At 34.1% G+C, this 13649-nt stretch overlaps 2 protein-coding genes across 5 annotated transcripts in view; one reads left to right on the top strand and one right to left on the bottom strand.

The window, feature by feature from the left end:
* LOC142339644 (uncharacterized) overlaps positions 1 to 13649 on the bottom strand; it is a 615633-nt gene that overhangs the window by 364411 nt on the left and 237573 nt on the right. The window lies entirely within an intron of this gene.
* The window catches only part of LOC142339645 (uncharacterized), an 82985-nt gene that overhangs the window by 12208 nt on the left and 57128 nt on the right, over positions 1 to 13649 (top strand). For all 3 annotated transcript variants that reach the window (XM_075389835.1, XM_075389834.1, XM_075389833.1), the window contains exon 2: positions 11347 to 11544. In XM_075389835.1, the coding sequence (XP_075245950.1) occupies positions 11347 to 11544 (198 nt within the window). The remainder of the gene's footprint in view (positions 1 to 11346; positions 11545 to 13649) is intronic.

Here is a 13649-nt window from a genome sequence, read left to right as displayed (position 1 = left end):
GGGCAAAACGTTGATGCTCGCCGCGAAGGAGACCAAAACAGAGAGTCAACAGTTGTTGCTGAGACCATGAAATTGATAGGTAACAGCTCATACGGATATCAAATAATGGACCGTAGTCGGCACATAAACACAAAATATGTCAAGGGATCACAAGTTGATAAGTTTATCAACAACAGATAATTCAAGACCCTAAATGAGCTGCCAGAAGAGATTTAAGAGGTGGAGTTAAACAAGACACGCATCATTCATAAAGAACCATTGATAGTTGGTTTCTATATTCTGCAGTACGCTAAACTTACAATGTTGCAACTCAAGTACAATTTTTTATCCACTTTCTGCAACGAAAATATGTACGAACTCATTGAAATGGATACTGATAGTCTATACATGGCACTTATTGAGGAAAAACTCGACGAAATCATTAGACCAGAAATGCAATCATTGTGGTACTGAATGAGACAGAGCCATTGCAGTGATAATTTTGCAGCAAACTCAAGCAGCAACTTTTTCCCACGCGAATGTTGCAGCAAGCATGCGAATTTTGACATGAGAACCCCAGGCTTGTTCAAAGAAGAACTTAGATGCACAGAAATAATTCTTTAGTGCTCAAAAACTTATTGCTGCTACGATGAGCAATCAGATACAGTGAAATTATCCAGTAAGGGACTCAACAAAAACAACATCCCCTAGAACCCCAAGCGAAATACATCCTCAAGAACCCCTAGCCAAATACAGAAAAGTATTGTTTGATGAGGAGCGAGTATATTCAACGAACCGGGGATTTCACGTAGTCGACAATAAGAAAGTATGCGCATATGAACTCAAAAAAGTGGGACTGTCATACTTTTATCCCAAGCGTACAGTCTGTGAAGACGGAATTCACACTACTCCTTTAGATATATAAATCATCTTCTTTAGATTTTGTAAATTTTAAGCCTTCCTTCGTTTTATATCTTTTTTTAAATTCACTGTTTACCTGACAAAATTTCTTTAGAAAAAAACATTGTATAAAATAACTGAATTAGATATAGATAAACAAACAAATAATTTAGTACAAAATTTACAATACCTTAATACAAAGTTTTGAAAATCACTTGCATCATTTCACGGTTTAATGTTTAAACATATAAAAAATTTTGGTTGTCAAAGCTTACAAAACATCAGGAAAAATGTTTAGTATATGAAAATCATTTAAATATTTAGACGAGCTTTTAGAAAATAACAAATGTGCAAAATAAATAGCATATAAACCACACAATTCTGAATCTTGGAGTTTCTCCTAATCTAATGATCCAAAGTTTGTTTTCGTCCTGATGCCCTATTTTTCCAAAACTTCTCCCATCGAATCACTGTAGAACAACTTTCCATTTTTATTGGCTAGCAAAATCCAGTGGGAGCCCGGTTGAGTAGATGGATCTTTTTTGATTATACAAAACGTGTTTGTAGGTAAATTTTTTCGTCGAAGATCTGCAGGGAAGGAACCGAGATATTTGAACTTTAGGTGTGGGAACCTGTTGACAACATGTAAGTGTTGTTGATTATCCATTTTTAGAAACTAATCCCTCCTTATCAATTGCAATTGAAATTATATGTTCACCACTAACAAATAATTCTACAGTATTGGTCAAATTGTTATCAAAGTAAAGCTCCAAACGAATTCCTGCCCCAGCCACATCAGGAAAATGCATTTCGACATTGGCCTCCTGTGTTGAAGTAAGATCGAAAAACAAATGAAAATTATTTTCAAAATCCTTGTATTGAATGTTAGGGCCGTCATCATCAAACTTGAGTGCTTTCACTGTTTCAACATAAGCTGTCACAAGATTTTCTGTTTTCAAGTTTACTATAGTTTGATTCCCACGCACAATTTTTACCTGCCGAAGACCAAATTTACGAAAATGTAATGGATTCGTGTTGTATGTTCCACTGAACTCATTTTTCAGATTCATAGCAATATCAATCATTCGAATTGGCTTGTTTGAAAATATATTTTCTTGTATAAACTGATTCTGACCAGCGGGATTAAAAAACGTTTTTGGAAGTTCTTCATTATAGTAAAATATGGCAGGTTCTCGCAAAAGTCTGCTTTTGAAACTTCTCATCCAGCTATCTGAGATTGCTACCTCTCTTGTAAAAAGGCAAGCTTCCAAAATTTAAGCCTCAGACTTCAGGCCACCAGTAACGATCACATAGAACGGTGGAGAAGACCGGATCAATTTCAGTCTGAGGTTGACATTTGGGAGAAGTAAAGTTTTACAAGCAAATAGACCTATTGCCAACGGACCACAAAATGTAAATTCATCTTTATCTTTTTGAAAAACCACATCTGTAAATGGTCTTTTTGTAAAGTCGTTTGGCTCAATCTCGTATCGATATCCTTGGCATTGAGATAGGCTTTCCTTGGTTCCTTTTGTCCCAGAAAATTCAGCAGAGACAAAAGCTTGATGAGCATAAAGAGAATTGGCACTGTGAACTTGTTCCCTGTTTAGATACACTTTGCCATTAGAGAAAAGAGAATGGAGAGCATTGTTTCCCAATAATGTCTCTTTGGCATTATCCAAACGTGTTCAATCTCCTTCAATAACTCTTCCTCTGAATAATCGAGTAGATCGCAAGTCAGTGAAAACATTACGATCAATCTCCAATTGAAATTGGATTGTTGACTCGTTTAAAGAATTTGTTGGAAATATTTGTTGTTCATTGGACCAGAGAATGGGGCCTAAAATTGGAACTTTCCCAAAAAAGTCGAGCACAGAGTGAGACAAGGAGTTCATTTGCATTTTAGCCGACTGTTTTTTATAATGATAACTAAGGAAATGATCAATATTTTTTCTGGAACAATAAAGTAAGTTGAACTTGTCCAATACGGAAGAAGGGAACTAGATGTCCAGCAGCGTTTCTAAATTCTACATGGATACTGTGGAAGTTCGATTTGATTACTTTATAGAATCTCAAGTGTTCAAAACTGCGGTAACTCAGAACCTGAGATCTCTTAAAAATCTCATCATTGTGGAACTCTCGTTGTTTGAACGAGAACGAGCGTAGAAGAGGACATTTCACATCACCGACTGTATTGGGTTCAACTATATCCAAGTAGAGTAAAACTGTATGTGTTCCAGTAATTTCAAAAGGGAGATCTGCCTTTGCCCAGGACTTGGTATTGTATGATCTTTTCGAATAAGGCATAACAGGTTTGTTAGCTTCAAGGCCCAAGTTAGCAGCCAAACTGTTCCTGAATGATACATTTTGAGATTCTCTGTTGCAGAAAGTTAGTCTTCAACTTTTTTGTCGATGTTGATAGAAAATGGAGGATCTAAGTTTTTGGGATGTCGTCTTTTTTTGAGTGTATCTGTAAGACTCTTAGCAAATTCGTTCATAGAGTTAAAAACTGCTGGTGGAATGGCGAAGACATGCTTCAATTTCTCATCATAGTGAAACTTCATTAATCTTCATTCAATGTTATAACATATACCGGGATATGATACTTCGGCTAAAGCTACTTCCCATGATCCATCCAGTTCAATTTTGTCGGGAAGAAAATTGGTGAACGAAGCCATTGTATTTTGAGTGTAAACTTGAGAGGAAGAGTTCGATAACAATTCTAGATAAAACGAATTCTTGATGTTTGACTGTTCTGTGTGACGTTTGTTTGGAAAAATGATTAGTCAAGTTTCTTCAGAAAGTCTTTGCAAATTTTTTGTCGAGTAATATTTTGTCTAATGTCTTTCCTCTTTTTTGTAGCACAACAACTTGTTTTTGTATTGTTGATTTTGCATTCTTCTTTACTGCTTTTTTAATCGAACTCTGTCCTGATAAAATACCTCCAATTTCGGGAAGGGCTGACTCGACTACATCTCGTCCAATTTTTTTTGGTGCAGGTAAAACGTATTTCTTGAGAATGGGAAGAGTTGTTCTTGCGACTGTTCTAGCCAAGGCTCCAAAGTCACGCCCCCTCTGACTAGGAACTCCTTTCAAGTAATGAAGATTGTAATCGTCCATTGTCTAGCACGACTAATTGAAAAATGAATATGCAACTTTTGACAATTCTTGTTCGTAAAAGATTCCATCAATGTTTTCACCCTTCTGATCAACAACAAAATAAGTCGGGAAGAGCGCTGAAATGTTTATTTTTTGAACTAGGAAAATTTCATGTGTATAGTGAAGCTTATATCCTTTTTGAAATTTGCTCTCTGCTAATGCCAACCTAACTTTATCTCCTACTTGAAACTTGGGCTTTGTAATTTTTTGTAGCTTCATTCGCTTGTACAAGACAGTCAAAAAGTCAGCCTTCACTACATCTTTGGGCGCCAACCCAATATTCCGATTGGTTCCTGAGTTAATAATGTCTACAAACATTTGGAGTTCTTTGATGTAGGATAATGTGTCATTTTCTTCCAGGTAGCGGTAAATTAATTTTTCAGGATTCGTATAGCTCTCTCGCCAAAAGCTATTTTAGTTTCACTATGAGTGTGATAATATTTGACTCCCACATCCTCTTAGAAATTGGCCATATCTACAAAAAACTCTTTTCCTTGGTCTAACCATAATTTTTTTGGAAAATTGAGCTCGTTCCTTTTCGGACACATTTGGATAAAAGCTGCTTTCATAGCCTCTGCTCCTTTGCTTCGTAAGGGTTCTACTCGCCGGTATCGAGAAAAAACATCTACAGTAACGAGTAAAAAGTTAATACCTCGGTTCCATCGTGATAGTTTATCCAATTGTGCAAGGTCCAAGCACCAAAACTCATCAATATAGCAAGCATGCGCATTTAGTCGGGGAAACTTTTGTCTGATCCCTTTGTACTTCGTATCAGAGTCTTTTGACTTTAAAAATTCTGTAACTTTCTCGCGACTGATTCCATTTGCTTTTGTTAGGTTGTTGATAGAACCGAAAACTAGTGGTCCCTTACCTTTGTACAACTTCTGCAATTTGATTCTATCTGTTCTATCTGAAACTGTTATTGAACCAGTCTGACCATACTGTGTCCTCAAAATGTTGTTTTTAACCAGATGTTGTCTCAGATTTAAAACTTTAAGAATTAGGAAATAGTTTGGAGCAACTGGAGCGTTCTTCATTTTAATTGAATGAAGGAATGTTTTTATGTCAACTCCTGTGTCAACGTTGTCGACAATAATTTTATTGGAAAGCGAAGTTTTCAACCGTTTGTTTTTGTATATCTATTTCAAAGTTTTCAATATCTCAGGACTGTTCTTATAGTGGAATTCCAGTTCTTAAGTTCTTTAGGAGGACGATCGGTTTTTTTCGGATCTAACTTCTTCTTTGGTTTTTTGATAACTGGGAAAACTGTTTCTTCTTTTTTTATAGATCTCGCTGTAGGGTTCCGATAGTTTCTTTATTCTGGTCTCCCACAGTTCTTTTTGAGCATGAACAAACTTTTTGACTTCACTCATTGAAGAAAGTTAAAAATTTGTTCATACAAGGTTGATATCTGTAACTTAATATAGTTATTCCAGCTTTTGAACCCAATAAAAGTCTTCTGGAAATAAGGGTTGTTGATTTTGATGTGAGCTTTCTAAGTTGTTTTTGGAAGCGAGAACTGATTTCTTTTTAATCCTGTGAGGTTTCTTTCAATGAAGTTTACAATACACTCACGGAGAAATCTGATGAACTCTCTAGGACAATGTAGAAGGAAAGCTGGTTGAAATTTCTCGTTGAGATTCCGAAAGAGCTTCAGAGTATAACAATTCTGTTCGTTTATCATTAATATCTCTAATACGAGCACGACTGTTCGGTACGAAGACTTCTGAAGGAAATGAAGTTACTTTTCAACAATATCTCAACAAATCAGGTGTAGATGGTCTCAAATCTATCATAAGATGACCATATGGTTATTGTGTAGCGTCATCATACCACTATTTTAATTGTTTTCCCAGACCTAGTTGTCTTCACAATATATCAAGTTGCTGCACGTCTCTGGGTGATTTGAACAAAACAATGTGATTTGTCTGAAGCTCGGCATCACGTCCAGTTTTGTTTTTGTGGAAGAGATTATGTTTGATATATACACAATTTAAATTTCGATGCCTACCGGCTGTCGCAGTTGCGTTGAATTTTTCCGACTGTGAAAGAATGTCTAATGAGTCATCGAATATAAGTAAATATTTTGTGCCGTCAGCGGGTAAGTTCTCAATTAATTCAGAGTCAACACCCTGAATGAATTCTATGTCTGCAATTGATTGCATCAATGTATCGTAAATAGTCTGAAAGTGCTTATAAAAGTATAAAATTCGACTACACAAGGGTTGAAAAGTTTTCATTTGTAACATATCATTAATGAAAACAGTTTTTTCCAGATCCAGAAGGACCAACAAGTTACATCAGAATGCGTTCCTTTGTTGATACGATCTTATTCATTTTATGCTCTGAGATTGGGAAGTATATATTCTACGGCACTTGAAAGAATAGCAATCCAAACCGTACGTTCGTCACAAGTTCTGGCAAAAATAAGGTTGATAATTGAAAAAAGAAGAAGTATTAATACAACTAAGCACTGGAATATTGACGAAAAAGCTGTTCGAGAGCAAGTGCGTCCACAAATTTTCCAAGGAGGTCGTTCCTGATTGTTATTATCAAAAATAAAGTCAGCTGCGTGATTATTATGATTATATAAGATTTTGGTTCTGGTTTAGAAAATTTTTATTAACACTTTGATTCAATGGAATCGTGGTGACAATTTAAGAAAACAACAATATGCTATACCTTTTATATGTTCCAAGAAGAACAATTTAGTTTTGAATAAAGGAATGAAACCATGTAACAGTATCCGGAACCAAAATTAAGATTTGTTTTCAGGTATCCCGTTGCATCATGAAATGTGGCATGTAAACGAAAAACTTTTGACCAATTCAAATGTTTCTCTAACATTGAATTGCCAACTCCTATTAGTCCTCCAAAGGGAACTTCTCTGTTGATTTTATCTAGATCTATATTTTTGTCATAACTTCGACAAGCAGCCAAAAATAACTTTTCCTTTTTGTATATCCAACAAAAATTTGACTGATTTCTTTTTCGAACTCTACAATTTTCTCAATATTCATATCAAGCAACTGTTCTGAAAGAATTTATTTCGAAAAGTGAATAAATACAAACATCACATACAATATAAAAAATTACAATTACTTTTATGCACTTTGCGATTTTGTCTGGTTTTCGACTTTGTTCAGCACTGAAAAAATTTCATTGCTCATTCGATGTAGTTTCTGCAACTCCCCAATTCTGACAGAAAGGAAGCCTTTCCTTCTAAAACTGTCCTTTTCAGTCCCTTGAGTGAAGAGCTTGATGGTGAAATAACACCGGTTGGGATCATTTTGGTAAAGTGTTCCGGTCACACATACTTTTCGTCTGGCAGTAATAATTAATAATAATTGTGGTTTCTGTGTAATCGCAGTGGAACAGCATTAGGCTTAGAGTAGCCTGTTTTCTTATTAGCTGCCCTTTTTCTTATTCCCCACATTTCAGACTGTTCTTTTTATGAGCAGCATTGCTCTTTTTTTGGTGACTTTAGCCCCTTTTTTTGCGTCTGAAACTTTCACGTGGTACCATCATTACAGCCAACATTGGTCGGGCTATGGTCAACCTGAAGCCATGGTTAAGTAAGAGCTCATCCTTACACAGACAGCATCACGGAGGCAGGGGATTGAACTCTCAATCATTGGCGTGTGAACCACACACTCTACCTCTCGGCTATCACGCCACACAAAGTTCTCACTCAAGAGAAAGTTATGACGGCAGTCTCACTCAATTCCCAGAACACATCGAATTTTGCTTTTTCCTCCACATCAGTTGGTTGGAGCAAAGTTTCATCAATCACCAACTTTGCAGTAACTTCTGTGGGTTCAAATTGTAGTGCTTCTTTTAACATCTCGGGTAAGTTTTGAATGAAAATTTTCAATTCCCAGACCGACAGCATGAGAAATTGATGCAGAACAAATTCACCTTCGACATTTTTGCGAAAGACTTTAAAATGGGTCTAATTCGAGCTTGTGTTGATAGCTTCATCTGGGATGCTGATTCGAAATTTCCGGTTACTGTATTCTTGGAAGTTCCAACAGTTGCTGTTTCCTTGGCGATCCCTATTTGGTTTGGATTCAGTGTCCTCATTTTTCACGTTGGTATCGGTAAACAACGAATATACGCTGTCATTATGGAATCAAACTGGGAAGAAGGAATAACTGATTTTCCTTTATGGTTTCTTTTGTGGAAGGGGAAGGCTTAGGTTTTTTGTTGTCAGCTGAGACTGAACTTTGATCCATCTGTGGCGTGTGAATGAAGTAAAATTTGAGTTTTTAAAGCGAAATTGGGAAAAATTGTGTAAATAAGGGTAACTGAATATTAAAAACGAAGAGCAACAAACGAAAGAATTATCTTCAAGAAAGAATTTGATAAATCGAACCAATGAAATTTGATTAAAAACGAGATTAATTGCGAAAAATAAACTTTGTAACCAATGAGATCATGTAAAAGAAGTCGTAACCAAAAAGAATTGAGTGTGCATCATGACGTAAAAGTTATGTCACTTCTATTTTTAGTAACATCACGTGACGTGACAAATGATATCGCGTGAGCGAGACTTTAGCAGTGAACACAAGCAACTGTTAAGACTTATATTGGAGAGCACCTGTAGTTCGAGAAAGGAACATTTTGACGAAGTGATTGGTTCTCATCATTGTCAGTTTCTTGAATAGGAGGAAGAATGAGGTCTTGGAGATTGGGTAGATCAAAGGCTTTTGGTTTTGTAGAAAATGTATCAGCATGTTTGGAGAACATATCTTCTACTCACCATACACCGTAATGATTTATGTCACGAGAGTACGGGAACAAAATACCTTTGCAGTCTTTCAGAGGATGAAATCCTTGTTCTTTTTGAATTCTCTCAATGGTTTGAAAATAAGTGGGCAGAGAAAGTACTGAATTGGTGACTTTTTCTTCTGCTAAGTGTAGGTTATGATGTCTAGCAGCATCTAAAGTTCTCCACAATTCTTTCGGAAGTGTTAAGCTAGTAGTCTGTGTTTTTATTGTTACTCTTGTGCAATTCACCTCAAAGGATAATTCGATGTTGTTATCGGTTACTGTTGTTTTAAATTTCGATTCTTCTTTGTTGGGAACAAAATCTAAATCCGAATGAAGTGTCGAAAGAAGAGATGTTGAAGTAAGTAAAGGAAGAATAGGAGTATTTTGCATTCTTTCAGACAACTTATGTTCAACCGACACAAAACACAAAATGAACAGTTTCTCGATCATAACTCATTTCAAAATAAATTATACAAATGATATGATTGGATAAAAAAATTGAAAATTTATCTTTTTGAAATAGTAAAAAAACCTTTTGAAAAAATTCATTAAAGTAAATTTTTTTTTCAAAAAAATTAAATTGAAAATTTTACATAAAGCCTCAAAAACAGAAAAATGGAAAAAATAGAATAATGAAAACATCAAAATCTTCATTTTTTGTTAAAATCCTTATTTAAAAAACGACATTTTTGAAAGAAATTTATTTTAGAAAAACAAAATTTTTTTCGAAAAATAAAATTGAAAATTTTACATAAAAGAAATCAAAAAGTGAAAAATGGAAAAACAGAAAAACAAAAACCTCAAAATTTGATTTTTGTTACAAATCTTATGTAAAAAACGACATTTTTGAAAGAAATTTATTTTGGAATAACAAAATTTTTTTTCGAAAAATAAAATTAAAAATTTTACATAAAAAAAATCAAAAAGTGAAAAATGGAAAAATAGAAAAACAAAAATCTCAAACTTTGATTTTTGTTACAAATCTTATGTAAAAAACGACATTTTTGAAAGAAATTTATTTTGGAATAACAAAATTTTTTTCGAAAAATAAATTTAAAAATTTTACATAAAAAAAATCAAAAAGTGAAAAATGGAAGAATAGAAAAGCAAAAAACATCAAAATCTGCATTTTTTGTTATAAACCTTATGTAAAAAATGAAATTTTTGAAAGAACTTTATTTTAGTAAAACAATATTTTTTTCAAAAAAAATTAAAATTTTACATAAAAAAACTTCAAAAACTGAAAAATGGTCTTCAAAATCTTCAAAAACTGAAAAATACCCAAAACTAAACTCTATCATTGACCTTAAAATTACCATCATTGATTTCCACTTCGAAAAATACCCTATAAAATTGTACTGTCACGTACGTTTTCAAACAAAAATTTTTTTAGTTTGAGGTTTCAGAATCTGAAACTACGAAAAAAACAAAAAATTTTCAGTGATTGTTTGCAATGTTTTAGTATTTTTCATTGAAATCTCTGTTTAAAAAAAAACTTTAATCGATTACTAGAACATCATTATCTGCAAAAATTTGTTTACGGTTTTGGGTTTTTTGAAACTGAAACTACCGAGAAAAAAAACAGAAACCACCAAAAGAAACTGGCAAAAAATTGTAAAAGACTTAATCCTTGGAAAAAAAAAGATTAGGTAGATAAGATTAGCTGAAGTGCATTAGAGCGGAAAACTGGATACTTTTCCGTGGGGCAATTAGGATAATTACCCCTGGGTAATTACGATAAGATGACAGGTCTATTGTTCTCACTCTCTTTTTTAGGTACGTCTTTGGAAAATTGATGAAAATAGGCTATACGTAATCTTTATACATAGGTACGTCCTTTTATCCCCCCCCAGCTCTGTTTAGCTACTACTACTACTGACGGAAAGGAAACAATTATCAGTTGTCAACCAATTCAGTCACATTATTATATTAGATTATATAGAGAATTAATTGTGTCAATTAGCAATGCTCTCTCTATTTCTAAGGGATCAAGTTTAATTTCAGCTTTTCAGACCGATGGCAAACTATCAACTGGTAAACCAAGATGAAACCAGATTGTCGCTTCTTTAATTCATAACTGTGAATGACAATAACCCTTGCCTAAGGGTAGCTCTAAACTGTTCTGTTTATCTGGCTAAATAACATACCCGATGCGAAAATATGTTTTTGTTATTACAGGTAAGTGGCATATTGGGTATTGAGACATTGTTCAAACTGGACTGGCATTGTTTATTCATCTATTACCAAAACAATGGCCTTCTGGCTTTGAGTATTTTTTACTATATCTGGAAAATTGTTTTTTTTTAATCATAAAAATACATTTTTCAAAAAAATACATTTCACTTGACCAATAAAACTCAAAAATTGGTTGCGAATTAGAAAAGTGTTCAAAACAGAAAGCATTCCAACATCGCAAAATTTAAAGATCGCGCACATAAAGTCTAAAACGCTGGAAAATTATGTGCAGAAACTAGATGCTCTGAAAATCGTAACGTGACAAATAAGCCCATCCTGTCAAAATTTACCTTTGTTCAGGAAATGCTGGAGAGAACTCCGAAGAAGATTACAGTGTACAGAAATGGGTGCTGGTTACAGAGGCATTTGGTATTACTTAATAAGAGACTCAAGTTCAGACCCACCGAGGAATTCTTTGAGGCTCTGCTGCAAGATGTGGGAGAGATGTTTCATCGGAAATTCACCAGACTAATTGCAGCTGATGAGTCTTATAGAGAGGTTAGATTGTCACTCTTAAACTCGACGCTGTCCTACCCTTGGTCGTATTCAGTAATGGTTTAGTGACTCTGCTTGAAGTCACTTAGAACTTCTGGCGTTCATCGAGAACCGCAAAGCGGTTCAAGATATTAAGTCAGAATTTCGAAGTGACTTCTGCAGAGTCACTTAAGCATGCTTAAAACACGAAACGCGCACGTTTTAAAATGACGAAAGTCAACGGAAGTAAACTTCTGGCGAAGTAGCAACTTCTGGCATTTTGACTTCTGGCACTGCAGACTTTCGGCATTTTAAAATGTGCACGTGAGTGTTTTAACAACTCTTATGAATGTGACTTGCGATAGATTATAAAAAGTGAAAAAGGACATAGCTGAACTCAATTTGTATCTTTCTCATCTCTTGTAACTGCGCTATCGCATTTTATGTGGTCTAGACTAATGAAAACAGACTGCACTGACTTAACAGAGAAGTCACATGACAAGGTCACCAAAGGTCACAAGGTGAGAAGACATACAAGGTCAAATGGTCTCTTTGATTAGATATTATGTGAACACCGCCATAATTTCATGTCACATAATAGAAAAGAATTTCGAAAAAAAACCATGAAATTAACAGCCAGCATTTAACAACTAGCACTCAAAAATTCAACAAATGGGAAAATGGTTGTCCTCTCTAGTCATAAAAACTTGAGAATCAATAAAATAATTGTAATATTATCAATAAAAAATATGAGGATTCAAATGTTCTGATGAAATTAATTGTAGCTGCATTCGAGGACTAAATCTCTCGAAAAAAGTACAACAAAGAACAAATCAAGCTCAATTTAAAAGCAAAGAGGATGAAACCAGACGCTTTGCGTAATAAATTGAGTGTCACAGAAATTTCCTACCTTCGTATTTACACAATAACCATCAAATCACTGCATTGGGAAGGGTAAATCAGCAATGTTTATGTCCGTATTTTAATTTTGTTTTTACAGATTTCAAAAAATCTTTAATTTGAATAAGATCTTTAAAAAATTTTTATTTAAATAAGATATGGAATGGAAAAAATTTGACTGAACGTGATGAGTCAGCCCGTTTTTACTATTGCTATTCACAGTAACTGTAACAAAAAGAAACCAGTCTGTGGTATATAAAAATGTTAAATTCAACACATCATTGTTAAACTAATACAAAAATTCCTTTCAGTTTGCAGTTTGCGTCATATAGCAAGCAAATTTAACTCCCGAGTACAGAGAAACAACTCTTAAGGAACACAGCTTCACTTTATGTTGGATCTTTGCCTGAGGCGTCATTTATGTAATTCATTCTGTTATTGTAAAAAAAATCTTTTCAATTATAGCCCTCTCCCAGCTTACCGGTCAGATAACCTATAGCCCCCAATCATGAAAATTAAACCTCAATGGTGGGTATAGTTTTATGAGGGTCAATAATGGGAAAGACCAGAAAAAAGCAATAACAAGACAAAACCTCCAAAAAGTTCAAATAGGGAGAAAAAGTTTAAGCCCTATTTGACATCAGGAACATTAAGAGTAATGAAAAAAATATAAACTGTTTTAACTGATATCAACTCTGCTAGTTTATTCAATAATTGCAATTGCTCTCTGCCGATATATTTACAAATACTGCAGATCTATTTCAAATCTCTTTGCTTTAGGGTAAAAAATAATGTTTTTATTTAACCTTACCAACCTTCCACCAGCTTGTTTTTGCAAAATTTGAAAAATAGCGAAAAAACAGACACAACTGAATTTGATATCTAAAATACTTCTTTTAAAAGACTAGTACTAGCTCTCAAAATCTATCAATCATAGCGAGGCGTTTCTAATCTTATAGACCACTTCTTTGATAAAACTTATTTTGTCTTGATTACGAGACCTCTTTTTGTGTTTAGTTTTCGAGAAATTTAGTTTTCGATTTCTGATAAAACTTGTGTAACATGTAACACTATGAAAAGGTAATAGAATCAGCAAGTTTTAAGAAATGTTGACTCAGTTTGCAAACAACTGATTCAATGCATATATTAAAGAAATTGTGTTATTATTAAAAATTATTAAATATGCTTCAACTAGTTTCAATAATGATTACTCTTTCAATAATGATTGA

The sequence above is a fragment of the Convolutriloba macropyga genome, chromosome 5 (genome assembly GCF_964194025.1).
Source record: "Convolutriloba macropyga chromosome 5, txConMacr16.3, whole genome shotgun sequence".
NCBI lineage: Eukaryota > Metazoa > Xenacoelomorpha > Acoela > Convolutidae > Convolutriloba > Convolutriloba macropyga.
This window is presented reverse-complemented; position numbering and strand designations above follow the sequence as displayed.